The 26,785-nt window shown below is 55.9% G+C and overlaps 8 protein-coding genes across 8 annotated transcripts; 3 read left to right on the top strand and 5 right to left on the bottom strand.

Moving 5' to 3' along the window:
- Positions 1 to 931: 931 nt before the first annotated feature.
- On the bottom strand, positions 932 to 2,839 carry PUNSTDRAFT_142149 (uncharacterized protein; the record flags this gene model as incomplete). The annotated part of the gene is made up of 5 exons (XM_007381409.1): positions 2,359 to 2,839; positions 2,106 to 2,282; positions 1,547 to 2,045; positions 1,391 to 1,483; positions 932 to 1,339 (listed from the first exon to the last, which is right to left on the bottom strand). The coding sequence occupies exons 1-5, from the start codon at positions 2,499 to 2,501 to the stop codon at positions 932 to 934; spliced, it is 1,320 nt and encodes a 439-aa protein (XP_007381471.1). The 5' UTR covers positions 2,502 to 2,839.
- Positions 2,840 to 4,528: 1,689 nt separating this feature from the next.
- On the top strand, positions 4,529 to 7,363 carry PUNSTDRAFT_111945 (ATP-NAD kinase; the record flags this gene model as incomplete). The annotated part of the gene is made up of 5 exons (XM_007381408.1): positions 4,529 to 5,249; positions 5,303 to 5,444; positions 5,504 to 6,198; positions 6,250 to 6,516; positions 6,570 to 7,363. The coding sequence occupies 5 exons, from the start codon at positions 4,529 to 4,531 to the stop codon at positions 7,361 to 7,363; spliced, it is 2,619 nt and encodes an 872-aa protein (XP_007381470.1).
- Positions 7,364 to 7,540: 177 nt separating this feature from the next.
- On the bottom strand, positions 7,541 to 9,116 carry PUNSTDRAFT_62993 (uncharacterized protein; the record flags this gene model as incomplete). The annotated part of the gene is made up of 6 exons (XM_007381407.1): positions 7,541 to 7,695; positions 7,774 to 8,030; positions 8,090 to 8,210; positions 8,271 to 8,322; positions 8,373 to 8,930; positions 9,033 to 9,116. The coding sequence occupies 6 exons, from the start codon at positions 9,114 to 9,116 to the stop codon at positions 7,541 to 7,543; spliced, it is 1,227 nt and encodes a 408-aa protein (XP_007381469.1).
- Positions 9,117 to 9,343: 227 nt separating this feature from the next.
- Positions 9,344 to 12,832, bottom strand: PUNSTDRAFT_119134 (uncharacterized protein). The gene is made up of 7 exons (XM_007381406.1): positions 12,611 to 12,832; positions 12,465 to 12,557; positions 12,262 to 12,414; positions 12,049 to 12,207; positions 11,844 to 11,994; positions 11,399 to 11,792; positions 9,344 to 11,347 (listed from the first exon to the last, which is right to left on the bottom strand). Exons 1-7 carry the CDS (start codon positions 12,788 to 12,790, stop codon positions 9,487 to 9,489), a joined length of 2,991 nt encoding a protein of 996 aa, XP_007381468.1. The 5' UTR covers positions 12,791 to 12,832; the 3' UTR covers positions 9,344 to 9,486.
- A 909-nt stretch (positions 12,833 to 13,741) lies between these two features.
- PUNSTDRAFT_62687 (uncharacterized protein) lies at positions 13,742 to 15,674 on the top strand (the record flags this gene model as incomplete). Its single annotated transcript, XM_007381405.1, has 6 exons — positions 13,742 to 13,829; positions 13,882 to 14,041; positions 14,103 to 14,434; positions 14,495 to 14,715; positions 14,903 to 15,160; positions 15,219 to 15,674. Coding segments are annotated over 6 exons (1,515 nt in total), but the record flags the coding sequence as incomplete, so codon positions are not given.
- Positions 15,675 to 16,486: 812 nt separating this feature from the next.
- On the bottom strand, positions 16,487 to 17,092 carry PUNSTDRAFT_63502 (STE-domain-containing protein; the record flags this gene model as incomplete). Its single annotated transcript, XM_007381404.1, has 2 exons — positions 16,487 to 16,829; positions 16,899 to 17,092. Coding segments are annotated over 2 exons (537 nt in total), but the record flags the coding sequence as incomplete, so codon positions are not given.
- A 3,375-nt stretch (positions 17,093 to 20,467) lies between these two features.
- PUNSTDRAFT_132083 (uncharacterized protein) lies at positions 20,468 to 21,088 on the top strand (the record flags this gene model as incomplete). The annotated part of the gene is made up of 3 exons (XM_007381403.1): positions 20,468 to 20,579; positions 20,834 to 20,933; positions 20,989 to 21,088. 3 exons carry the CDS (start codon positions 20,468 to 20,470, stop codon positions 21,086 to 21,088), a joined length of 312 nt encoding a protein of 103 aa, XP_007381465.1.
- Positions 21,089 to 21,523: 435 nt separating this feature from the next.
- Positions 21,524 to 24,403, bottom strand: PUNSTDRAFT_132082 (uncharacterized protein; the record flags this gene model as incomplete). Its single annotated transcript, XM_007381402.1, has 4 exons — positions 21,524 to 22,100; positions 22,157 to 22,559; positions 22,611 to 23,652; positions 23,708 to 24,403. 4 exons carry the CDS (start codon positions 24,401 to 24,403, stop codon positions 21,524 to 21,526), a joined length of 2,718 nt encoding a protein of 905 aa, XP_007381464.1.
- Positions 24,404 to 26,785: the final 2,382 nt, after the last annotated feature.

Here is a 26,785-nt window from a genome sequence, read left to right as displayed (position 1 = left end):
TGCTGCGCCATACAAGTTATCGATGGCCCCTTGTTTGCAGAACTGAGCGAATGAACTGGTAAACGTACTTGTATATGCATGTGTAGATATACGCGCTCCAAGTGGATCGGTGCGTCGGCGACGCGCCCACTGGAACCGTGATACTTCGGGGTCGTTCTTGTTTAGGGACCTACGCTCGTAATCCACCACCACCACCACCACCATGTCAAGACAAAGAATTCGCATACTGAAACTACTTACTCGCAGTGAGAATCTCGTTAGTAGTGACACCTGAATCCTTGGCGCCGATATCCTTCTCGGAAGATATTGCGAAAGGCGAGCTACTGACTAGTAACCCCATGGAGAGGCGCGGCGAGTAGAGGGCTCTCGACGCTTTCCCGCACCCTGGCCGCAGAAGACGTGTCGTGGATAGTAGTCAACTCCGGGTCGCACAGATCAAGCAATCGACGATGAGAGGCGCAGAGTCACACACAACGGAAAAGCTTTGCTTGGATAGGGAGCAATCGTCGGACATCCTGAGAGAGCTGGGTAAAGCTAGCGGAAGACGTTATCGAGAGGCAGCGCATCCATATCTACTCTCCTCAGGCGGCAACGATGCGGGATTCCATCGAAGGTTGTAGGACAGCGTGCTTGCTTGAGGACATGGCAGAGCACATCATATAGGATGCGGACAACGCCTCCCACGACGTGTTCTTCGATGAAACGTATCACAAGCCAAGGAAGAGCGCCGCGGCCCTGCCCTCATGGCAACAGTGTGGTGTCCAGGACGTACTACTATAAATTTCAATCCCGGGAGAAAGCAACTCAACTCTGAGTCCACTTATTCGACCTCCCGAGATGCATGCATACCTCCACGATCTTCAAAGAGTCAACATTGATGGCTTGGCGCGCGAGCGCGATCAGTCCTACAGGTCCGTACAAACAGAAGGGACTAAGGAAGGAAGGAGGGAACAGTATTACACAAGGCATTCCTGATGAGTCTCAAAGAGGCCGTTTCGTGCCGTGACTTCAGATCGTCTAACGCATAGTCTCGCACTTTCTCGCATCCTGAGTCAAGGACACGAGTTCCAGAACAGTTCTGAGTGCACCACTCCCAAGCAGCCAACTTCAAGGCTGATGCAGCAGCGGCCTCGTCGAATGAGCTGATTAGCGCTTTGTCCTCGACGGGTTCAACCGCCGAAGACAGCGACGAGCTCCGGCACTTTTTGCCCTTCGGCCCTCTGCCCGTCGAGGTCAAGCTTGTGCTGGAGAAAGTCGTGTCTTCCCTGCATGCGATATAGGGCTTGCCGAATTGAAACACGATGCGCCCTTCGTCGTCCACCAAGTCATCACAGAATACCTGTGAGATTGCTCGTTAAGAGGCTCGGCGCGCGAACAATCGCTCACTCACGATGACGTCCGCGTGCGCGAGTACGATCGACGTTTCGTATGTCCGCACCCCATTCAGAAGAACCCCGAGTGTATCGAAAACCGCGACCCGCAACTAGGCATGTCAAGTCAGGTCATCCGAATTGTAATCCTGAGAGTGGACGGCAGAGATACATACATCATAACCGTGCCAGGAGATGCATACGCTTCTTCTTTCGCCCAAAGTTCGACATTTCAGATGACAAGCGTCATCGCTAACAGTCTCGGAGAATGATGGACGTTTAACAATGGACACTCCATTGACATCTGGTATGTCCAGCATCGGCCTGCGGTATGGAGGAGGGAACGATCCTGCCTTTCCGTGAGGGCATGTGAAGTGAACGACGGTGGGGTACGCATTCTCAGACTCGGAAGGAGAGGGATCCTCTGGGCCAAGATACGTGCCGTGATCTCCATCGGTGTCCTGTTCAACGCACGCAGCGGCATTCTGAGGATCTGCGAGGCCGTCTTTGCTGGCATGCGACAGCCTGCCAACTACCAACGACTTGACGTCGGAGGACGACAGCGACGGATCCTTCATGAGTTGATGACGCAAAGTATTGATGCATATCACCTCATCGACGCCTAGGCGACGGCCCTCCGCGAGGGTTAAGGGGTCTTCGCGAGGGTTAAGGGGTCTTCGCGAGGGTTAAGGGGTCTTCGCGAGGGTTAAGGGGTCTTCGCGAGTGCAGATTGACAAGTATGCGTCCGACAGCCAATCTGCGATCCCGTAGTTGCGCGCGCACAGGATTCGATCAACAGGAGAAGCGATCGAAGAGAGCTCGTGGACTGCAAGCTGACGGATGGACCCGTAGTTCAGGACGCATGCGACACCCATGACCGACATCCACTCGTCAGCGGTCATCGCAGAGTGCCTATATAAGTCTTCAACTGCGAGTTGAGAAGATCGAGCGAAGTCGTGTCGTGATGAACCTCAGAAAGATGGCTTACCCAGTGAAGAGTACATCGAGAAAGCGCTCGAAGTCCAGAGCTGAGAATTCCTCCATTACGACAACGTCGCCCCTCCGTGATTGCGAGAGGAACTCTTCTGATTTCGAGTTGTGCTTGAAGACGGCTCCGTGAACTCTGAACATCGTGTCCTCCACATAACACGTATGAGATGCGAATAAGGAATAAGATCACCTGAACCTTTATCATTTCATCGTCCATCCAATACCGCGAATGTCTGGGACTGGGAGGCTCATTCTTCGTAGAGTATGGTGGTGCGCCCAAGGGATGACTTCCCGCATCGAAAGGAGGGGGCGACGGCAAGAGGTTGTCATCTATCTCTGAACCTATTTGAGATGGCATATCCGACACTACAAGTTCCGGAAAGTCAAAAGCAGAGTCGAACGGCGATTCCGCTCCAAGCGAAAACGTCTCAGTGTCAGAAATCGAGACGACGTCGCTGCACATGGAGGGACAGAGGTACGAAGTTCCCCCGGCACGATTTTAGGTCTTCCATATATATTGCGCGCAGGTAAACACGAGACTGGCTTCCATTGCGAGTCAATGGACAGCATATCCACTTCGGGGCAGGGGAGAACCAAGTCGAACATGCCATATCTTGGCGCGTGAGATGTGATACGGTAAAAGGGAAAAGGGGAGAGCGTCCCAAGGGTGATAGTGGTAATGGAGATACTGGTGTGCAAGAGGAGAGACGCGGCGTCGTGAGGCACTTGCACCAAATCCGCGTCGTTGAACTGTCGTCGCCAACATTCCCGCTCAAGAATGACTTACTATCACTCAATCGACAAATGACGAGGTTTCGAAGAACGAATTGTGACCAGCCTACATGTTCATCTTCCATGCCAAACAGACGTATCGACAGTACGAGTCAAGACCGACTAGCACCTGAGTAATCCCCACCAAGAACTATGTATGAGATCTTGGTAATGCGAGCGCAGGACCTAGCACTCGACTAGTGCTGCGTTGCCCGCTGAGCAACGCGTTGAATCCTCGACAGCATGCTCTGGGATCGACAGTCTACTGCGCCTTCTACGGTGCGTTGGCCGACTTTATCTCGTCATGCTGCCGTTGAACGTCGAGCGCAGCGCTGACAGACCTCCACTGACACACGCCGTCCAGCCGTGATACCGCATTCGGCCTCTGACTGATCTGACGCTGAGCTTGGCAGACCTAGGCTTTGCCTGCGCAGGATGAATGTTCGTGTTGGACCTGACCATCGCGAGTGCCCATCATGCGCACAGGTATGTTATGCATCCGCCCATCCAAGATCCTGACCTGATTGATTGTTCTTTCGAGTCTAGCACAGGCAATGATTACCATGAAATAAGGAATCCGCGTGAACATAGTCCGGTGTGCGTTCTCACTACCGGTCGCCGAATATCGAATACGTCGCTCTTCGGTGTTCTACCCAATCGGCTCCAAGAGCGCCGTCCTCTTGACAATCAAGCAAGGACGAGTGAGAGTGCCTCGTGCATCAGCGCCACTGCCTTCCCGCTGATGAGCATCCCCGTCCCACCTGGTTGCAGTAAGTGTTCTGTGGGTTCGGCCTCCGTTGCCAACTGTGTTGCCATGGAGGAGCCATGGCGACCGGGAACCTGCTGTCCGTAGTCCGCGCACTCAAACCGGGCGTTGTGCTTCCGCGGCTCCTGTGAAGTCTGATGGAAGGCGATTGGTGCCTCCGGTTCCTGGCCAATGATAAAGAGCTCGTTCAGGGTGCCCAACCCTCCGTGGAGGATGCTCCCGAGGACATCTCAGGCTTTGTAAATGAGCTGGTAGAGGATCAGCAACTGCGTTTCAGATGGAAGGTGATCGTCTGGGATGGTCCCGCGCAGTGATGGTGATACATCCGCAGTGCACAGGAACGCCGACACCAGTCGCGCTCGGTGTCGTAGAGAAGTAGGTTGCAAAGACGTATTGAAGGTAGTTGGCGGTTGCCGCGATTGGGCCGTGATATGCATCAGCCGAAACATACAGTTCCGTATAATATGCGGGTCTCGTCGACGCCGGGCTGATTACACCCTGATTGCCCCACCGCCCCTCACCACGGCGGCACTGAGCAGGAGCTTGACGCAGTACTCGACACCCACCTTGCCGTTCGCAGACCCACTTTTCTGATCAATCGTCCCTCTTGCTGTGCAACCGTCTGCTCGCGATGCCCATGCCCGGCTCTCTTTTCTCTCCCGCCACCGAGGGTTTCCACTCGCCGCCGGTGACGCCTGGCGCCGTCTCGCCCCCGAAAAGCAACGCCAATACGATCCTCAAGCCGTCGCTCTCCCGCAAGAACAGCCGGCCCTCGAACCTCAGCATCGCCCGCTCCGGCAGCGCCGAGTGGAACCCGGACATCGTCCTCGAAGAGTCCTCGCCGAACGTCGACCCGCGCTCAGCCCAGAGTGCGACACCCCAGCCGACGCCCGTCTACGGCGACACCCGCGCACTGCCGCATCCCATCCCGGCGGACATCACCGTCAGCCCTGCCGACCCGCAACGCGGCTCCAAGGTCGACCACCTCGCGGCCCTCAAATCGCCCTGCTTCGTGCACTCCAATCTCGATAAGGGCGCATCGCTGGCCGACTGGCTCAAGGGCAAGCACCACGACCACAAGACGAACGGACGGGGACGCGGCGGCATGGCCCATCATCAGAACGACGATGCGATCAACGTCGCCAAGAGCCTTAACGGACATCCCCATGCTCCTCACCACCATTACCAGAAGCCCGCGAGCGGCATTCTGCAACACAACGGGCACTCGCCCGAATCCTATCCATCCTCTTCTCCCGAACAAGAAGACTACTCGGAAGATGAGTACGGAGACAGTTTGACCAAGCAGTTGGCGGCCACTGCCGTGGGCGTCCGGGAGATGAGCAAGGAGCTCGGTACGTGCAGATCTACCCAGTACCGATCCTCACCGTCTGACGGGCTATTCCAGGACGTGCGCGTATACATTCAAAGTTCCAGAACGTCCTCATCGTCACGAAGGCGAAGGACAATCGCCTCATCAAGCTCACGCGCGAACTCGCACTTTACCTCATGTTGAAGAAACGCCAGGGCCAAGACCGGGGTCTTGTCGTGTTCGTGCGCTTTCCCTCCGGGATGGTCAGCACCGGCTCATGATTCTGCCCTTGTGTAGTTACGTCGATACGCAGCTGCGCAAGTCGCGGCGCTTCGACGCGGCCGGCATCGAGCAGGAGCACCCTGAGCTCTTTACGCCGATGCCGCGCCGGCGCTCGTCGAGCAGCACCTCCCTCGCCTCGATGTCGTCTGCGTCCAGCAACGGCGAGTACCTCGCCAAGGAGCAGGGCCAGCTGCGCTACTGGACCGCGGACATGTGCAGTCGCCAGCCGCACTTGTTTGATTTTGTCATCACCCTCGGCGGTGACGGCACCGTTCTCTTCACTTCTTGGCTTTTCCAGCGTATCGTCCCGCCCGTGCTGCCCTTCGCGCTTGGCTCGCTCGGATTCCTCACCAATTTCGACTTTGCCGATCATCAAAACGTCATGGACAGCGTCATCGACTCGGGCATTCGTGTTAACCTCCGGATGCGGTTTACGTGCACCGTGTACAGGGCCGTGATCCCGTGCGAGGGCGAGAAGAGCAAGGTACGGGCGGTGAAAAAAGCTCAGACAGGGGAGATCATGATGAAGGACCTTGAGCGTGGAGGATGGGAGGCGCTCGAAGCCGGCTACCCTCCGGAGGGCATAGCTGGACCCAAGGATAAGGAGATCATGTGTTTCACGACCAGGCCGGTGGAGAGCTTCGAGGTCCTCAACGACCTGGTCGTCGACCGAGGTCCCAGTCCGTACGTTAGTCAGCTGGAGCTTTTCGGTCAGTCGCCTCCCCGTCTCGGGTTCTCGCGATTCTCACTGGTCCTTATAGCCGATGAACATCATCTGACGACGGTGCAAGCGGACGGGTTGTGCATTGCGACGCCTACAGGCTCCACTGCTTACTCGTTGTCTGCGGGCGGATCGCTAGTCCATCCGGAGATCCCTGCTATTTTGATCACACCTTTATGTCCGCATACGCTATCTTTCCGTCCCATGCTGCTCCCCGACAGCATGGAACTGCGTATATGCGTTCCGTTCAACTCGCGCAGCACGGCGTGGGTGTCTTTCGATGGACGTGGCCGCGTCGAACTTAAGCGTATGTTGCGATCCATCTTCCGTCAATCTATTTCTGATCGTGGGTTTATACAGAGGGCGACCACATCAAGGTCTCGGCATCGAAGTATCCGTTCCCGACTGTATGCGCCGACAAGTCTTCCACGGATTGGTTCCACTCCATCTCTCGCACGTTGAAATGGAATGAGCGTGAACGTCAAAAGTCCTTTGTCGTCGTCGAAGAGAACCCGAAACCGAGGAAGAAGGCTGTGCCCGGGGGTACCGAAGCGCTCGAGGAGGAAGATGAAGAGGACGAAGAAGAGGACGATAAGTTCGATATCGATGATCTCAGCACGTCGGAGGATGACGCTAAGGATACCTTGGACGCCTCGTTACTGAAACCGGAGGAGAAAAAACTTGGGCAAGACAAGGTCAGCGACTTTGCTGCGGGAAAGGACGAGCGGGCGCGCGCGGCTGCCAACGCCATCGCTGGGGACAACCCGTTCGTCCGACTCCAGCAACACCCGTCCGGCCTGCACTCCGGTATCGACACCCCGGATCGGTTCATGGGGCCACACCCACACCCTCCCCCCGTGTCGGCGCGACATGTCGCGTTCGCTCAAGCCGTCTCAGGTGCTTCCTCGTCTTCGTCTCTGAACGGTGGATACCACTCCCCCCGTGCGGTCTATCCAGGACACGATTCCGCCGAGATGGAGCGGGAGATGAACGCGAAGACACCTACGGTTTCGGATATACGGAAGGGAGCTACCCACAAGCATACACGCAGCCGAAGTCGCTCCAAGGACCCTGCGAACGGTAAAGCATTCGCCGTCTGGGGCCAAGACGAGAGCGAGAGCGAGAGCAATGCCAGTGACACTGATCTTGCATAAGGCTCGTTCTCCTGGATCTTGGCTTGGTTTATATGGTATCCTACTTTTCTGCTTTCGGTTTTGTTGGCGATCAGAGGATGTAGACTATCCACATAGAGGGCACGACGTCATGGCCACGAGTGTATATTTGGAGGCAATGTAATACTACATGTTGTAGATAGTCAAAACGCATGGATTTCAGAAGTACACGGTATCTTTCACTACAAACCGTTCGAGGCTGCGGTAGTCCGGGCGATCCTTGGCGACTGCCCAAAGCCACATGTCGAGATCGGGGAGCGTCATCGACTTGATCCACGAGATGTCGTCTTTCACATCTTGCTCATGATCCCCCGCTGTTACCTTACTCGGGCTGACGCTGCCGCCTACTGACGTGTTCACGGCCTCCGTCGCAAAGGATGTATCCAAAGAACGGGCAACCTCGATCATCATCTCGCACGCATCGATGGCCGCGGCGCGGAGTATGTAGGACTGGTCCGTCGTGAGCACGGGTCCTTCTTTCGGCACAACCTTCTGCTTTTGAGCCCCTGCTGGATGGTCCGGTGCTGCGGCGAGGAGAGATTTGAGTTTTTCGCGGTCTGCGTCTTCGGGGCCGCCAAATAGACGCCGAAGACCGAGCGACTCCGCCGAGGTCGAAAGGTCTATCACCCCTAGGTGTACCAACATGGATCTAGAGCATAAGCAATTCAGCGCGTCGGTTTCACGAACATCACGGCAACGATGTCTCACGGGATAACGTTGTCTGTGAACACGGGAAGATGGGAGGTCTCTGGTATAGGGAATGGCGCGGTTGTAAAGCGCACGGCGATGGCATGGATGAGGAAGAGTGCCTTCTTGAAGCAGTAAACGGCTATAAAGTGATTCTACCAGTCACGTTGCGAGATCAACGTTGGGCACACAACAGGCTTACGATGTCCATCTACGATCGCCATGTCTCGGAAGGCAGGAATAGCGCGGACAATCTGCAAGTTGGATCAGAGCCACGGTCTCCGAGGAGATGGTTAGAACCCACTCTATCGAGGACAACCTCGACATCCACGTTCTGTTCGCTAGCGGTTTTTGCTGCCTTCTTTCCCTCTTTCAGGGTTTCTGCAACAAATTGACCCAGATCGCGATAGCCGGTCTGAACCAGTATCGTCCCCGTCTCGTTGAGAACGTCGGTGATCATTTTGACTAATTGATACCCTTCACCGCCGAGCTTTCCGACCGTCAAGCCCGGTATGCTCTCGTGAGCCCGCTCGACGTGCGTCTTAACGCCCATCAGCTCCGCGATCGTTTGGGCCTGAACGGACGACATGCTCTTCGCGTTCAACATCTCTTCTCCGGAGATATACATGGAGAACACAAGCGCGCGTATGGAGTCCCATGCGCCGCGACCGGTCTGGCTGTGCAGCACCACTCGGTAGCCGTGTCCGAAGTTCAAGAGCGAGAGCACGGCAAGTAGGTTGAGCTCTGCGAGCTCGTTGGGAAAGTTGAGCGGCATGCCTAGGCCATGCGATTTCGAAACGCGGGTGAAGGTGCCAGTGAAGGCCGGAGAAAGGAGGAGGCGCTCAATGGACGTTGGCTCGATCTGTCGAGAGAGATCGGCATGAGAGCTCTATCCAACGACTTTCAAATCTGAAGCAGATCGTATCGTAAAGAGGTGCATAGATAAACGACATTAGGCGCTTACAGTAATGTTGAATGCCTGCCGTACTGCTCTGCTGGACTCCCGGATGGCTTTGAGATAATCACCGATTGCGGGGAATGGTGGCATTGGTTTATCTGTCGTCGACATCGCAGAGTAAGGTTGGAAGAGTATGCGAAGTTCTAATCTCCAGACTCATAATGCATAATGACTCGTTCCTCGAATAGTCCACGTGACTGGGTCAGTGTTCGGCGCCCCGGCGAGATGCCTGCAGGTTGGACGTCCTTGGCATCCAAGGGCAGAAACTCGTGTTGTCAATGAAGAAACAGGTTCCGCCCTGACCATCATGTGCAGCAGATAAATCTGGTCAGATACTCATATGACAGGGCCAGAACCATTATCGAACGTCCCTGAACCTTGCAACGGATGGCTGAACAGATCCCCTGAGGCGATGTATCATACAATCCCATGATGAAGCATGTCTAGGTTCCCATTACATTCACTCCTCCTGCGTTTCCGTTTCACGTTTCGCCCCATCGGCAGGGTCTTCTGGTGGTGAGTCATTGTCGTCCTCCAATGATGGGTTGCCGCCGGGCTGAGAAGTTACCGGAGTAGCTGTCGATGGCGCGACGGTCTCCCAGCTGTCCACCATTGACCCCTCGCCCTCCGAGCTAGACGCAGCAGCAGCATCCTCTTGAGATATTGTGCTGGGATCGGCTCGGGATTTGCCCTTCTCTATACTAACCTCCGGAGTCACGTCAGTGCTTCCGGCAACATCGGCGTCCCCACGGGCAAGCTGTTCCGCAGGCAGGCTGGAAGGACCAGTCGGCACCGCTGCCGCGGCGGGAGGGTTGGACGAAGTGCCCTGCGCCCGCGGATTTGGTGACACTGATGACGAGGTCGCCGAATTCGTTTTCCCAGATGCAGCCCCGCCGGGGACCGCTCTCGGCGCACTCGGCGCCGGCAAGACACTCCGCATTCTCGTCAGCTCCTCAACACAGCGCCATACGGTCCCGCTGACATCCGTCAAGATGCGCAACCTTTCGTCGATCGCCTCACGAGTGAGGCGGTCCAATTGCGCGAGTTGCTCGTCCGTGAGTCTTTCCGGCAGCTGACCGAGCGGAGCAGACGGCACCGCATTGTACAGCGGCTGAGCGTAAGGATACCGCGGGCGAAGGGGAAAGGGCCCGCGGGGCATGTTGGTAGGTGTAGGCGGAGTCATGCGCGGAGGCACAGTGGGCTGCGGAATGTGCTGTGAAAACGGAGAATAGGCGCTGCGGTAATCCGCAGGCGGCTGCGCGAAGTCATACAGCGGTATCAGGTTCGGCACGTCTGTGCGAGGTGTCGAGGCACGCCCAGCAGAAACTGCTGGGGGCACGGTTGTCGTGGGTTGCGCAGTCGTAGCCGCTGGAGCTGAAGTAGAGGCACCCGGATTGGATTGTGTCACCGGCATTGCTACGGGCACGGAAGCAGGGAGATTCGTCGGCGGAGCCGCAGATGCAGGAGGAGGTGCGGGAGTAGTAGGTGTGGGGCTTATCGGTTGCTCTTGCGTTGGGGTTGCAGTTGGGCCAGCATCCTGAGAGGAAGGAGCTGGAGAGGCTGTTGAAGTGGCGTTGCTTGGATTCAATCTGCGAAGCGCAGCCTGGACCGCCGCATCTCGAGGCGTGAACGACCGGGTCTCCGACGGCGTGGTCGCGCCGAGGTTGCGAGGTAGGGGCGCGGTAGTCGAAGGAGCGGTGGACGCTTGCTCAGGGCGTGTTACATCGGCAGAAGCGCCGGATGCAGGCGCCGGCGTGGCTAGAGGTGCTGGATGAGGCATCGAAGCTGGCGTGGCCGACTCTGCCGTACGTGTGGCAGGTGTTGGTGGCGGTCGGCGCGCCGGTTGCGCGGGCCATGGCTGCCAAAGCCCGTCGGGACGGTAAAAGCCTTGCAGCATCGGTGCCTGGGCTAGTCCACCCGGGTTTGCGCCACCAAGAACCCAAGGATACCCAAAGACAAATGCGGGGGGTGGGACTTGTCCTGGACCAGGAGGGGCCTGATAGGGGTATGGCGGCGTGCCAATGTTACGAGGAGGTAGGCCATTCACGTTGTTGGGAGGGAATGCATTATTGGGAATAGGGTGGGCGCCAGCGGGTAAGGGAGCAAATTGTCCCGGAACCTGAGGAGGACCAGCCGCCGCTCCGATAAGCCGGGCGAGCAAACCGGGCGGCTGATTGTTCACTTGCTGTTGACCCTGGGGATTCATTCTGCCGAAGTTCCATTGCAGGGGCATATTGGGGGGCGGCGCTTGACGGCGAATTGCATTCCGTTGTTGCCCTTGCCCTTGGCCGGGCTGCCCTTCTTCCAGCACGTTACGGCGACTGTGAACACGTACATGAGAATCCCGGAAAAGCGGCAAATGGGGTACGTACCATGTAGGACAGCTCTGCTGCCGTTCCAACCACGACCGCAAGCACTGGAAATGGAATGTATGGCCGCATGGGAGCTTCTTGGGTGTCATGTTGGGGCCATCATGTGCAGTGGGCAAGTTATTTACTACACCGCCCTCTTGCGTAGCAACAGGGACCATTTCCTCGCGACAGATGATGCAAGTGCGATCGCCGGTCACAGGCAGATCCGCTTCCGTAGCGTTAGGGTAGCGGGCATCCATGTCACGAGTCGCCGAGCGGTAACGCTGGAATGCACGTAAGCGCATCACGAAAGACCGCGCCGTCATGTATACATCGCGGACGATATTCAGCGGTATACCATATGCCGCGACCACGACCACGAAGAACAGTAAGTATGTCGTAAGCTTCAGAAAATCTGCGGTTCTCAAATCAGATACGTTGCGGGGAGTTGGGACTATGACCATACCTGTGGTTAGTTCAATGTAAAAGTTGTAAACACTCTTATCCTCCCACGGCAGCGCTGTTTCGCCTCCCCTGGTTCGCGCCCTCCGTAGCTCAACACATGACAACACATACTTCGCGACAGAGTTGAGTGCGCTAGCCATCAATATGGCGTACTGTTCGATTGAAGTTGAGGGTGATAGCCAGCACAATGATGATCGATGGCTTGCCTCGCTCGCGAAGAGTACAGTGCCGCCCACTCCTTGCGTCAAAGTGCTTTCGACGGCGAACGCGAACATGGCGAAATCTGTAAGCCACAGAAGAACAAAAAGGCAGTTGACTCTGATATGGAACGTCATCGGAGGGCCAGGATACGGCCTTTGGTCCATCTGGATTCCTTCAGTCTTCAGTAAGCGGACTTGGAAGATGAAGTCACGGCGCACCGATTCTATGCGGTCGCTCAACAGCCAGTGAAAACATTTGACAAAGAGCAGGAACCCGAACATTATGGCGAACGGCACGTCGAATTCATCTCGGAATATCGTGAACGCAAGTAAGGACTCCGTGACGAAATACCAAATCCGGTCATACAAACGCTAAACATTCGGTCAGCTGGCGAGACCGGTGAAAGATTGACAAAGCGTACCTCAACTTCCGCGGGTGACAAAGGGCCAAAGAATATCTGCTGCAAGATACGCCCGCTCAACAGCGCGAGAAGGAAGCCGAAGTTGGCCAGGATCTATGTTCATCTTCAGGTAAGCTACTGTTCCGCGTGTCTCCATGCCACCATACCAGAAGACTCCGGCTGCTCTTGGATAAATACACAGCAACAGAGTAGAAGTTGCTGTGATTCCTCAGTGCATTGCCAATGGCGATTGAGACAGCGAGAGTAGAGAGGAAGCTGTACACCAGCGTCCTGTTGGAAGTGACGAGAGGATGAACCCGCTGCCGGATGATGTCGGCAAGAGGCATTGTAGAGGGTCGTAGTGTTATCCCCTCCTTGCTTGCTTTGCGAAACTGGGAGACCGTAGGCTAGGGCATGCGTCAGAACGCGGACGTGGCTGAAGTCGTGGCACTGGGCCACGTGATTGGCTTCGACCTGCTTCGACCGAATGTATGAGGACGTCCTGACGACTGGCGAGATGTTCGGCCGAACATGTTCGCCGAACACGCCCACCGAACATGAGCCGGTAACGGGTTTATCCGTGGTGGCTGAACCGTTCACACAAGTGGCACCTCCGCCGGTAACGCTCACATTGTTGCCTCCTCACCTGTACGCCCACTTTATGAATGCCACCCCATTGTTCAATTGTTATACAAGGCCACCTGAGGGTTAAGTGACCCCGATGAAATCATGGAAGACCAAGACCAATGTGGCACCTATCGCCGGACTCATCAACATTGCCGTACACGTCCAACATTGCCCGCACTCTTTCATACCGCTATGGCTGAGAGTCGGTTCTCCTCCCTGCTTGAGCATCTTGAATTCCATGAGCTGGCTCTTACTATCGACTTGCTACAGTGGCTTAAACCACAGATTCAACTCTATGCAAAACAGCGAAGCGATGCCGTTGCACCGCCTGCAGAACTTCCTGATCCGGTTGCAACATTCCTCATGAAGGCCATCAGTGTTGATGCTGTTCAAATCAAGGAGATTTGGGACTCGCTGCAAAGCTTTGTATGGTCAAGTCCGGTATCTGGGGCTGTCCGCACCTCGTTGGAGTCACGGATCAAATCTCATGTACGCCTATTCCTGCAACATGGGCTTCAACATGATATCGGTGAGCTAGCTGCGTGCCTACGCATTCACAGCTTACCTTGACTGTTTACCCAGGCTTGTTCCATTTCTTCCCGCCCACGCAGACATGCCCGAAGTGCGAGATCAAGGACAAGCGCAAACCCGGCTGTTGTCGGCCCCGTCCTCTCGACCATCCAGTCACTCACAAAGCGACATATTTTTCGTATGATCTTGGCCCTATCCCAGCATGGACAACTTCGCTATATTGCCGTGGTGTGTTTCCTCGACAAGTATGTCAGACACATGTACTGATCCACGACCCTAGCATGCTCTACACGCTTTCATCCAAATTACTACGTCCATGATACCGCGACAATACGTACATATTACTCCTCAGATGTACCTGATGTTTTACACGTCGCACAGTACACATTTCTCGACAGGAGGTTGTGCGAGCTCTTTACAAACCAGATGGTATTTGCGTGGTATGATATCTGAAGTGATGTTCACAGAGTTACATCTCTCATTTTTCAGTCTCCATTTCAGGACATCAGCAACTAATTGTGCACGAGTATATAACGCAACTATGGCTCAAGAGATTGAGCTTCTCAACTCATTTCTCTTAGACGACCGGTCTTTCACCATTGAACTCGACACTGAACGAGTTCTTGCTTCGTTTCTTCTCTATTCGCTTTCAAATGATTTTGAGGACCGCAACGACATTCTGGAACTGCCACAAAACATCACCGGTACTCTTGAGCGCCTGCAATGTGCTATCCGTGAGCGAAACGTTCGCATGGCCGGTCCAGGACAAGAGCATTGGACCCATCTGTGCGATATCTGCTCTTGGCATACAACAAATGAAGATGGTCAGGATTGTGAGTCAAGCAGATTGTATCTCGAGCTTGCCCAGCCTCAATTACACATCTACATGTTAGGTATCGTGCGTTCTGTCGTCACAGATGGGCTGACCATTGGTCATCCATGTTGCGCGGTTCATAACTGTCAACAGCCACTGCCATCGGCCAAAGGCACTCGCTACTGTACTACACATCAAGAAAGGGAGAAGAAGTGCGCCGTGGACGGCTGTGATGCCCAGGCTGAACCTCGTCACAAAACATGCTCGGATCGTACTCACCGGAGTATCGAAGAATACCGAGTCGAACGCGGAAAAGCTATGAACCAACTCAAGCTACGACTCCAACGTTCGAAAGCCCCACAACCTCCGGACACTCTTACGGAAAAGGCGAACTTGAGCCCCACGGAGTCCACGGAGAGTGAAGAATCTGATGGCGACGACGAGAATATTACATATCGGTGCGCTTAGTTCCGGTTCAAATGCTGAGTACTTGGCCATACAACAGCTGAATTGGCTTGGTAGTGTTTCTACATCCACGAATCAATCGGAAAACATCACTGAGGTCGACAAGTCGACTGCCACGCAAAACATCGCGTGCATTGAGAAGCCCAATGCCGGCAATCGCACTCTCAGTGCTCAGTTTGGACGGCGTCGTACACATAACGAGCAGCTCTGCGTGGCGTCATGTGGCGTGATCCGAGGGCGAGCAACATTCTTTGGTGCGGAGGCGGTCAGCTCTGTCCTGGTGGGTTTGCTACGCTGAGTCGAGCCGCTCTTGTGAAAGACTCACCACTTGTCGACAGGAATTCTGGGACATTTTGTTCCCGACAGACGAATCCTTGCCAGAGGTTATGTGGTACGACAGCAATTGCCGTGTCTCAGCAACTCTGAACGCTAGTGCTAAGGACAAGCAGCAACGCTATGCACGTATAGCACTCCCCGTTGACGTTTTCCACTTTAAGTCCAAACATAAGGTCACCGATGAATGGTGTGGGAGTCATTGCAACCCCTACATGTGGAAGGAGCTCCGCACTGACGATGGCCGGAATTGGCGATTCAATTCGTCAGCGGCAGAGCAAGCTAATGTCTGGTTTGGTGGCTACCAGGCAGTCGTCCGCGAAATGCAGGTCGACCGCTATAATTTCTTCCTAGATGAAATGATCAAGCGTCGGAATCGTGTAATTGTTGCTGAGTTGAAAAAGAAGAGAGCAAATCCTTATAATGTACCTCGACATGTATTGCTTGGTAGTTCTACCTAATACAACATAATTACTCCCCCATTGACAGCCTTTTGAGGCCAAGGTGTCCCGTCAAAGTTCTGCGAGGCTGTCATGCATGCCATAGCCCTTCAAGACATGCACATGCTGTAAACCTTCGAGGCGAGCGCTCGCTGGAGTCTTCGAAGTGTGCGCATGCGGTACACCTTTGAGGAGTGTGCACGCTGGAGTTCTTCGAAGTGCGCGCACGCCGGAGTCTTCAAAGCATACGCATTGCGCACTGCAAGCCCGAGTCCGTCCTGGCTGTCAACGAAGTTTATTACCACGGACACCAGACATTGGGCATATGCAACCAACTAATCGTTCGACGTATCGATGAAGTGTCCGCCCGCATCGAAGTAGGCGTCCAACGCGAAGCCTCCACCTACTGGAATGCCTCAAGCTCACGATGAGGGCTGCGGGCGACCGTACTTGCCGCCAGATAGCATCGCAACGCTTCTCGAGGGTTCTCTGCGCAGTTCGCCGGGGCTGGATGTGCTTTCTTCCGTGGGCAGCGTCGCGAGAAGACCTAGGACCTCAGTGTGGGTCCTCGTGGTGGAGGACAACCTGATGAACCAGAAGATCGCGCTGCAGCACGGAGGAGGGGCGGCTCAATGACCACTCCGATCTTCACGCCGACGTCCACGACGCCCAACCGCCCCGCGAAGATGCCTAGTCCTTCGAAGTGTGCACACACCGGGATCCTTCGAGGCGGCACAAACAATATCAGTCAGTAGCTATAGAAGGTGAAGTGCTTACGAAGGTGCGAGGCGAGAGGAGCTTGTAGTACTTGAGTTTAAGTCTAGTACGAGAAATCATCGAGAGATGGTCGCCTCAAAGATGTCAGACGTGACGGAGAGGTAGAGTATCCAGTATCTGCCAGCCTGCAAACTGTCGGACTTAGCGGTAGAGGCAGAGGTAGAGGCAGAGGCGGTGGTGGTGATGGCGGCCTCGTCGGCGACGCGGACGGCGGCCTCGAGCTCGCCCTCGCCATCGCGCGCGGCCGAGAACTGCTCGTAAAGCGGGCGCTTGGGGTCGTAGGTGAAGCTGAGCGCGGGCTCGCGCACGACGGCGGTCGTCGGCTCCTGGCCCATCCGCTCGCGCTTAAGATCGCGCTCGAGCGCGTCGAGGAAGAGCCGATCGTGCGGGACCGAGAACCTGTGTACCACCTCGTCAATTCCAGGAAGGAAGGGAAAAAAAAGTAAGGATGGTTGGAATCGGACGGACCAGTAAAACACCTTCTGCTTCTTCTGGGTCCTGATGCACTGGTACTTGAACAGCAGGTCGAGGAACGGGCTCTTGGGCTCCTCGAGGCAGGCGTCGACGCCGGGCTTGAGGTTGCGGAGGTCGGAGAAGACGCCCTCTTCAAACTTTTTCATGTTGCGGACGGGGCGGCCAAAGGCCTCGAAGCGGAAGACGAGGGCGCGGACGATGTCGGTGCCGGTGATGTGGTACAGGCCGGACCAGAGGACGCAGGAGACGGATTCTTGGTTCGGGAGGAGGAAGCGGTTCAGCGAGGGGTGGTGGCCCGCTTGACTCGAGCCTTGACCGAGGCCGGACGACGAACCTGGGACGAGAGACGAGGAGGAGGATAAGGAGGAGGAGGAAGAGGCGGGCGTAGTGATGGAGGAGGAGGAGGCGGCGGGGTTGTCCCAGTGCGAGGGCGAGGTGGCGAGGAAGAACTTGAGCTTGTCGAGGTGGGCGAGCAGGCCCTGCTATTTCGCCGTCAGCGGGCGCGTGAGCTGCGTCATGCCCAGCGCACCCGCGCTCGTCGTCGGGGGCGCCGTCGGGGTCGTCGTCGAGGTCGACGACGAGGGCGACGCGTGCGGTGGTTGAGGGGCGTACGCCGACGCCGAGGACGAGGACGGCATGCCGTAGTCGACGTCCTCGTGCGGCGCGGGCCCGGCGGACGTCGTCTGCAGCGTGTAGGACGGCGCGGACGGGGCGTACGGGTAGGACGACGGGTCCGAGGAGGGGTAAGCCGGCGGCTGTTGGTACATGATCTGGCCGTCGGCGGCGTACATGTACGTCGGGGGCGAGGGCGGCGCGCTGCCGGGCGGCGAGGGCGCGGGCGAGAGACCGTATACGCGATCGACGGGCGCCCGTGTTGCGGGTGGTGCGAGAACGGGTGTATATGGTTGTTCTGGAGGTGCTGCGGAGCCGGGCCGGGGGTGTAGAGGCCGAGCGCGTCCATTATTGTACGGTTGATTAGGGGGGCGAACGAAAAGCGAACGTGAACGATTAGGTGCGGTGTGTTAACTACGCTTTGAGGACGAAGGGCGGGTGACGGTTACTGCATGAGGGGCGACGGAGATCGTCAGCCATCGGCGGGATCAAAATGATCAGGGGGCGCGCGTAATCGTAATAGAGAGCGCGCGCGCGGTGGGAGCGTAGGGCGGGAGCGGGAGACGGGAACGTACATTACTCATGGGCGGCGCCGGGCGGGTGAGATACGGGCGAGCTGGAACCACGCGCGAGGTTTTCTCTGCGGTGACGAGATCAACAGGCGGGGGACGTCGGCTTCGTCGGCGAGCTGTGGATCCACCGGGCGGTGCTGAGCTGAGCGGACTGTAGCGTAGAGAGGTCTCTATGGCACGGCGAGATTAAGAAGGAGGTAGATAGGTACGAGGGAGGGAGGGAGGGACAGCGGCGGAGGGAGGAGGAGGAAGGGGGACGGAGGACCAGGGTCAGTAGCGCGGCAGGGACGCTAAGTACGAAAAGACGGGTCAGGAGAAATGTCCGTGCGGCCTGTCCGTGCGTCCGGTGTGCAAATGTCCGTGCAGCGAGAATGTCCGTGCAGTCCGTGCCAAACAACGCGTCGCATATCTCAGCGCGTGCGTGTCGCGACGCGTCCCAATCACGGTATCCGGTTGATCTGCGGTAGACACCGTTCATAAAGGACTCGTACCCGCACGCTCTCTTGCTTCACGGCCTCTACCAGGCATGCGGATGAGCTGAGGGCCGACGCTGGAATCCGCCGACTCCCTCTCAAGTTGCTCATGCGCCTGCCGGGATGAGTGCTCGTGCTGAGGAGGCCAAGAGAAGGAGCAGATGTTGCTTCTGCTCTTGGCCCCCGCTGCTGACAATCTGATCTCGAAGCACGTAGAGTCAAGGCCACCTCCTGTATCCCGCTGGACAGCCGATCAGGAAGAATGCCATTTCGACGGAGATATTACAGACCAACAGCTTGCTCAACGGCCTACGCCTGGTACCGAGCGAGATCATAGCTATGCCGATACAAGGCCTCGGACGCGTAAACGCGGTCTCCTGGATGCGCGACCGTTGATTCGATGTAGGTCAGCACGTACAGCGTCGGTCACCACTATGTTCACGCTAATTATTGGCCCTCCGCAGAACATTTCTACGTCGGTCTCGTCTGGAGCTATCCATATATCGGGGCTCGATGTGGCGCTCGGCGGAGACATCGCTGCATGCCGTCAGCCAGCGCATCATAGCGCCCTGAATCGTCTGCTCCTCCGCAGTCCTCCTGGTGTTAGGCCTACTGGGACTTTCATAAGTCGGCCAGTCTTTTCGTCTCGTCAGTAAGCATCGCGCATGTTATACTGCCCTGCTACTTCTCATTTCCGCTTCATGTTCTCTGCGTGCGAGTCGGCATCTGCTCCTCTTACTCTCTTTGCACGCCCCAGCCCCTCGTCAACGGGACATTTGAGCTTCGTCGGTCGCTTCGCATGCGCGTTGCTTCTCGTTTTGAGTGCCACCAAATGCGAACCAGGATCCTTTCCTCGTCAATGATGCCCTCTTTCCCTTCCGCACCGGCATTCCCTTGCCCCTCTGCCTCCGCGCTCTTTTGCCCGCCTGCGTCCGTGCTCTCGTGCCCTTCCGTACCCGTGCTTCCTCATCCCTCCGCGTCCACCTTTTCCCGCCCGTCCGTGCCCGCGTTCTCCTGGCCGTCTGTGCCCGTGCTTTCCTGCCCGGTCGTGTCCTCGCCCCGATGTCCACGCCTAACCATGTCCAGCTGCCCGCATGCATTCGCCTGTCGGCGCATGTCCGCCCGGTCGTGTTCGTCCGTGCATCCGAGTGCCCGTGCACGTCTGCTCGTTTGTCCGTGCGCGCGGGCCCATTCGTTCGCGTCTATCTGTCGGTGCGCGGCCGCCCATTCATGGGCATTTGCCTGTCCATACGCATCCGCCTGTTCGCGTGCGTCCGCCTGCCCCTGTGCATCCGACTGCCCGCGCACGTCCGCCCGTTCGTGTGCATGTCCGTGCAAATGCACGGACAATCTCGTTGTGACGGTACTGTTCGCCCGCTGTTGTTCGGCGTTGTTCTCGACGATAGCAACGACCTACTTACACAAACTTATTTGTAACGTAACCAGTAGTATCTCTACGATGACATGTTACATTTGGCAAACTCAGAGGTCTCGTTTACGCAGTTTACATGGCAATAATCGTCATCCTAAACCTTCACCAAGGCGGCACAAACCTGCACGGACGCACGGACAGGCGGCACGGACAAAGTACCTTTCCCGCGAAATCGCAACGCGCGTAGAGCGCCTTACGCGCTTAGTTTTCGTTCCATGCCTCCCTCTCCAGATGTCATCAACTCTGCCCCAGCTCGACCACCGGAGGTTGTGACAATCCTCTTCAAGGACAGTCGAGCCTCTTGCTGGCGGGTTATGCGTGGCGTCTCCAGGATGCGAGGACGGTGCATTGCGGCACTTGCGCAATATTTGAAGACGGAACCGCGCTCGCTTGCTCACGCCGTGCGCCGGACGCCCTCGCTCGTTCAGACTCGACCAACACTCGCTCTCAAAACGTCCGCCCGTCCGGCGCATGATGTCATGGAACGAGAAGCCGGTGTACGCTGTTGCGAACGCAGGCTACGCCGACTGGGGGCACGCTTCCAGGAGGACAGGAGGATGGGCAATAGTGCAGAGGGGTTCTCCAGGTGCGTAGTCTTTTCTTTCTTCCTGCTTGGTCCCCAGTCTTTATAATTCATCTGTATTCCTTGTTACTTGGATGCTTCTCGCCATCAAAGATGCTGCCGCCATCGCTTCGACCGCGATCGCTTCGACCGCGCTCGCCTCGCAGGCGGCGTTCTCCAATACTGTGCACACCAAGGCCCGCTGAATCCCAAAGCTAACCGGGAGAAGACGATGGTCTGAGACGTTCAACGCACCCACGTTCCACGTTGCGATCCAGGCCGTGCTCTCCCTCTACGCTTCGACCTCTCCGGTGGTGCCGCCATGTTCGTCGGCGCACGATGGGGTAATATCGCCCACGGTGTCTTCATATGCTTCTGGTACGTCATGAGACGATGGCTATCACCGTACGGTCGACTTACCGATCCTTTGTAGCCTCGCGACGAACATCATCGTCTCGTCCATGCTCGCTGTCGGAGGTTCAGCCACCGTGACTGACCTCGCCCAAAATCGGTTCCTTCGCGTGCATGCATGAGCTCCTCGCCGCCGCCGCCGAACAGGCACCCGTCGACGGGAACGACCAGGGCTCCTACCTCACCATGCGAAGCCGGTGTGCGCCGTTGCAAACGCAGGCTACGCCGACTGGGAGCACGCTTCCAGAAACCAGGATGGGCAATAGCGCAGAGGGTTCTCCATGTGCGTAACCGTTTTCCTTCTCCCTGCTTGGTCACCAGTCTTTTTACACGGCGCTTACCACATTCATCCGCATTCCCTCTTACTAAGGTCGTTCTCGCTATCGAAGATGCTGCCGCCGTTATTATCGAAGACGCAGTTGCGCTCGCCAGACGCAGTTGCGCTCGCCAGTCGCAGGTGCGATTGCGCTTGCCCCCAAAGACGCAACAGTGTATCATCGCGACGTTGATTCATTGTAGTAGGTTAGAATACATGCTTGGTGTTTTTTACACGTGTCCTAGTCTTCGTCGATTACCAAAATCTCTATGCCATTAGCTATCTCCGTGCGGTAGCCGGACCCAGAAGATGATCCAAGTTCAATGCTGACCTCCTCGCGCTTCACCCTGGTTGACACTTGGTCACCTTGAACATCGTTTCCCTCAACGCCAGTAGCAGTCTCTAAGTCTCGAGGGATAGATAGGCAATCATCCCTGGACTCGTGCTTGTCCAACCAGTCACCAAAGGATTCGCCGACTTCTTGATTGGGATCGAGAGTAAAATCTGCAGCCTCCTTCGCTCGTAGAGCATTCATCTCCGCGTAGACATGAGCGACCTCATCATCATCAGCGCTATCTCCAAACATCCTGTCCCCGTATGTACGGCTTCGATGAAGCGTTTGAATAGCACCCTCACGGTCGAGTTGAGGGAGGTCTTGCATGATGAGCTGAGTGGCAGTTTCAGGGACAAGGACCTCATGGAGGAATAACGAGTACGACAAAGGGTTGATCGCAACGAGGTCAATCGCCGGAGAAGAGATAGGAAACAGGCTGTATTTGAGAACAGCCAGTATGATGAGGAGCCCCTTCTCCCCGTAGCTATAGCGTGCAATTAGCATCATCCGTAGCATGAACAGATAGACAACATGACTTACTAGCCCACAGAGGTCTTGCTGAGGGAAGACAATGAGCGCTGGGTTGTATTTGTTGCGCCTACTGTTCCCGCAGAGCGGGCTATTGCAGCGATAAGAAACTCGTTCATGGGGGACGTTGCATGGCTTCGTATGGCATCGTATAGACGTCGGATACGCTTGTGGAGGCGTGCAAAGTCAATGATTTGCGGCCAACCGAGATGGCGGGCAAGGAGAACATCGCTTTCGAAGTGATGTTGAGAGCAAAACGCAAGCTGACGTTTGAGATCGAATGTCGCATGGTGGTACTTGTTCTCTGACGATGGTTCAGACCAAGACACCTTCAAGAGTTCCTTATAGATCTTGAGGAAGTCGGCAGAGGGTATAAAGTCGAGATCCGTATCGCACCACGGGCACCGATCTGCAACTGAATATGTGTTAGGTGATGATCAGAGACTTGCGAACGGATTGTAGTTACATTTCATAACCGAGTCATGATCGATGAGATCCGGTTTCTCCGCCTCCTTCTCGTGTTCATCGTCATCAAGTCCGTGAATGATCGGAATCACCCTTGGAGGATCCAGGCGCTCAAGGACGGGAAATGGCTGAGTCTTCGGAATGGTGTGGCTTGCAAAAGCACTTGTTCGCCCGTGCTTGCTGACACCTTGATGACGATGAACCTGTTTCGATGGCATTGTCATGCCTGTCGGTTTCGCAGAGCCATATTCCTTGTTGTACGCTTTCTGAAATACCCGCCATAGGCCAGCATCCGAGTTGCCATATGCGAGGAAGCGTGTCCTGAGCTCCTCTGGGCTGTAAATCCACAATTTTCGATTGTCGTGGAATGTGGTCCGCTTTAAAGGAGTAGCATCAGACCATGCAGCATGATACGCAGCCTGCTGGTTTTCGATATCATCAGGCTTGAGATCCATGAGGTAATCGTAGGTCTGCAAGCCCAGGGCGATTTCGCAGACGTGGTATTCTGAGGGCCAATGACGGAGTGGAAGAGCGGCCTCCGTAGGAGCTGGGATGGATGGGTTGGCTGGAGCAGTGGGCATGACGTCGGAACTGGGGACACTAGCAGGGGCAATCTTGGAGGCGATGGCTGTAGGTAAAGTGATGTGCGATGTGTCCATCGGAAGGAGTAGATGATCCGATTCGACTCGGACCTTCTTAGCAATCGAATTCGCTGCCTCGGAACCACTGGGACGCTTTGAAGCACGACGATAGGGTTGCCGTGCAAGCTCCTGGTCAAGGTCAGGGCAGTTCTCGAGGGAGCGAAGAGCATCTGGTTTGATGCGAAGTAAGACCCGCGGAGTGGCAGTATTATCACCCTGATGCACGGGAACTGCAGCGGTTATTTTGATTGACCTCCACTCTGCTTCATCAGGGTAATATACATCAATCCAGGTCGAGCACATCAGCTGAAACATGTCGATGATGTCCGCATGATGCTCAAGAACGAGATTTGGCCACGTTCTGCTGAGGTCAATGTCAATTCGTCGTGGTGGTTCTCCATCCTGCAAAGAAAGAGTAAGACTACGGCTGCCCAAAGGAGTGTATTTGAAAACGTACCTTGTACCATACAACAACAACTATGCGCTTTCGAACACGGCTGTCAACCTCCTTCCGGACCTGCTTATGTCGGACAGTATTTTCTGTCTCTGCGATGACGGGTAATCGAGACTCTGTCCAAGTAGAGCTGATAGCCTTCAAGATGGGTGCACGAGCTGACGGAGTACATGGAAAACCACCAGAGGTAGATGGCGTGGGTGTGGGTGCAGGAGCCGGAGATGGTGAAGGTGTCGCCAAAGCCAGCGGTGCAAAAGGAGAGGACGGCTCAGCCACCGAAGCTGGGGCTTGTGGACTGCCTGGCAGAACATCGTGAGCAGGCTTTGTGGGAGATGGCCGGGAAAGCGACTGCAACAAGTTGCTCAGCATTGACAGCTGTTCTGGATCAGGGGCAAAGACATCTTCAGAAACCGCAGGGACAGGGATTAATGGTGCAGTTCGTGCGGTGATCGCAGCATGATTGTGAGGCGGGCACATCTGGCGAGCGGTCCCCAAAGCGACACATTTGTTGAAGTCGGCTAGGCAGCATGGCTTGCAAAAGAGACCAACACAGTTATGCTCAGCCCGCTTGGGCTGAGAGCCAGACTTAGGCTGTGTCGTGCACCCGTTTCTGCAGTACTCGAGTGGCCGCTTCTCTCCCTTGCGAATCTTCTTCCGAGGAGATGGAGGCGGTGCCTGCTCCAGGATAAGGTTCTCCATAGCAAGGCCACCACGGAAGCGTCGGACGAATTCTTGAGCATGGGAATAGAGAAACGGAATGTTTGAGTGGATATGTAGCTTATGGCAATTAGGACACTGCAGCTCAGATTAGCAGGTTCAACTAGATCATTGCATGAGCTGAGTGTACCTTCTGAACGATCTTTCCACAGTTGAAAACATCATTACTGCCCTTGTGGACGTCTACAGGGTCCATGCGTTGGAGACCTGGACAGTATGGACATGTTGAGATGGGGATAACATTGAGATCAGCAGCGCGGACTGGACGAGGCGGTGCCATGCAGGCAGGAAGACTTAAACAGAGAGGCACGCAGGAACGGGAAGAACAGTAATATTATTGAGCTCAAGGGGTTATTATACATATATGTGAGCTTGGAGCCACGGTGGGCGCATGGCCATGGCAGGTACAGCAGCGGGTGTGGCAGAACAGTGGCCACTGAACAGATGAATCCTTGAACACTGTCTGAGACATGGCGCCGCCACTCCGCTGTCGTGGTTGTGGCCTGTTGCAACAGTAGGCGGGAAGATGGCAGTAGGGCCATGGTTAGCATCAGGCAGATGTGCGTGTGGCAGTTTACAGGACAGGAAAGCGGCAGGCAGGTAGGAGCAGGCAGCAGCGAGCGAGAGAGTGGCTTGTGAGGAAGATGGCGGCGGGGACGATGGCGGCAACTGTGGCTGCTATGTGAAGACGATGGCGGCAACAGCGAGGTCGCGACTTGATGACAGTCATCGGCAAAGCACAATGCCGGGAAAGCGGAGCCACACTCCCGGACATGCCGCCAAGCCGAAGGCTTGCTATTCGCCGAACATGTTCGGCGAACACGTGCGCCGAACAACCTGCCAGTTATCGGGACTTTCTGGGACTTTCTGTTTCGGCGAACACGTGCGCCGAACAACCTGCCAGTTATCGGGACTTTCTGGAATGTATTGTCCTGGGTACTATGAGTGTGGTTAGCCAGAACACTTCAACCGAGTCTCGTCGAGGCCTATACTCCTTGCTCGATACCGGCTGATACTACCGCTGGCGCTGTTCGGCCGCTTTCGACCTTCAAGCCATTTCTGGACGCCGACGACGAAAAAGACGTCGAGGTGCACCCACAACCCGATTCGCTTTACCCCGGCGACTTGGACTCAGACATATCCAAAATATGACGGGGCTGATGTGGCAACTGCAATATACCGCCCATACAACAGGTACGGGAATCCTCCTGTATGATTGCATATCTGTGCTCGGGACATCGTTATAGTGCCAAGGCTATTGCCCATCGATATCCGGGGCGAGCAACGCGTAACAGGTTCTGTTCAAAAATGCCTAGGCATCCCTCCCAACTATTGCGGGTAAGGCCAACAACGGCGGCAAAATTGAACTGCATCTTATCCCGTGCATGGAACTTGGTTGTCCAGCCAACATCGAAGCTCAGCAACGCGACCGCGTTGCTTACTCAACTTCAGTCATTGTCGGCGTTTGTCTCGTGCCAGTTGCCTTGCAATCGACTTCTCATCTCCGTTGCCAACGTTGCTGCGGCATCACCATCTTGGTCAACAGAATTGCAATGGATTCCAGAAGATTGTCATATACCAATGTAAACTTCTCGTCCTAACCATGGCCAGAGGCCTTTCTGCGCCTTTCTGCTCCGGATTATCCGGACTCTTTCCTCGACGACAAACTCTACCTCGTATGCGTGGCGTCTTACGGTCAAAACCGCGGCAGGGATTCGGTTACCTGCTTTGGTACCCACAGAGCCGCAAAGCATTCATCGATCTGCCGTCGGGTAACAAATCGCAGGTTTCGGTCTTAGATCCCCTGAGATCTCTCGAAGATCGCAGTCATCCCCTGATCAACACATCACGGTGTCTGTGCCTAGGCGTGGAAACTGACTGCGGCTTTACGCCAACTTTTGACATCCACGGAGAGCGATGAGCGTCTCTGCGCGGGGTAGGCTCTCCAGGTTTCACGTTCCAAGGTCCAGCGCTCGGATGTTCGGATCTGTTGCTCTGTTTTCCCTGGGCGATTCCCGGGCCGCTCTGACCAAATACGAGCCAACATGCGCATGCAATGCGTCTTATTGACGATGACTGTTTGGCGCTCGTGCGCCTAAACGAAGGATGCCGGCGCTTGCAAGGAACACGCGTGATCCTGCTGCTCAGAGTCTATTCTGTATTCGCCTTCTATAAAATTTGCTACGTCGTGCGGTCTCCTGATTCGGTAGGGGCATGAACCGCGAACATGTAAGTCCGGAGAAGCCGGAATGCAAGGGGAAATGCTGAAACTTTCCGGACCTACGTACCCCAAGGAGTATGTCCACCGAGCCGGACTCTCCCAATGCAACCGGTCGCTTGCCTTTGTAAGAGCGACTCGCTTCT

Source organism: Punctularia strigosozonata (assembly GCF_000264995.1).
Source record: "Punctularia strigosozonata HHB-11173 SS5 unplaced genomic scaffold PUNSTscaffold_3, whole genome shotgun sequence".
Classification (NCBI taxonomy): domain Eukaryota; kingdom Fungi; phylum Basidiomycota; class Agaricomycetes; order Corticiales; family Punctulariaceae; genus Punctularia; species Punctularia strigosozonata.
This window is presented reverse-complemented; position numbering and strand designations above follow the sequence as displayed.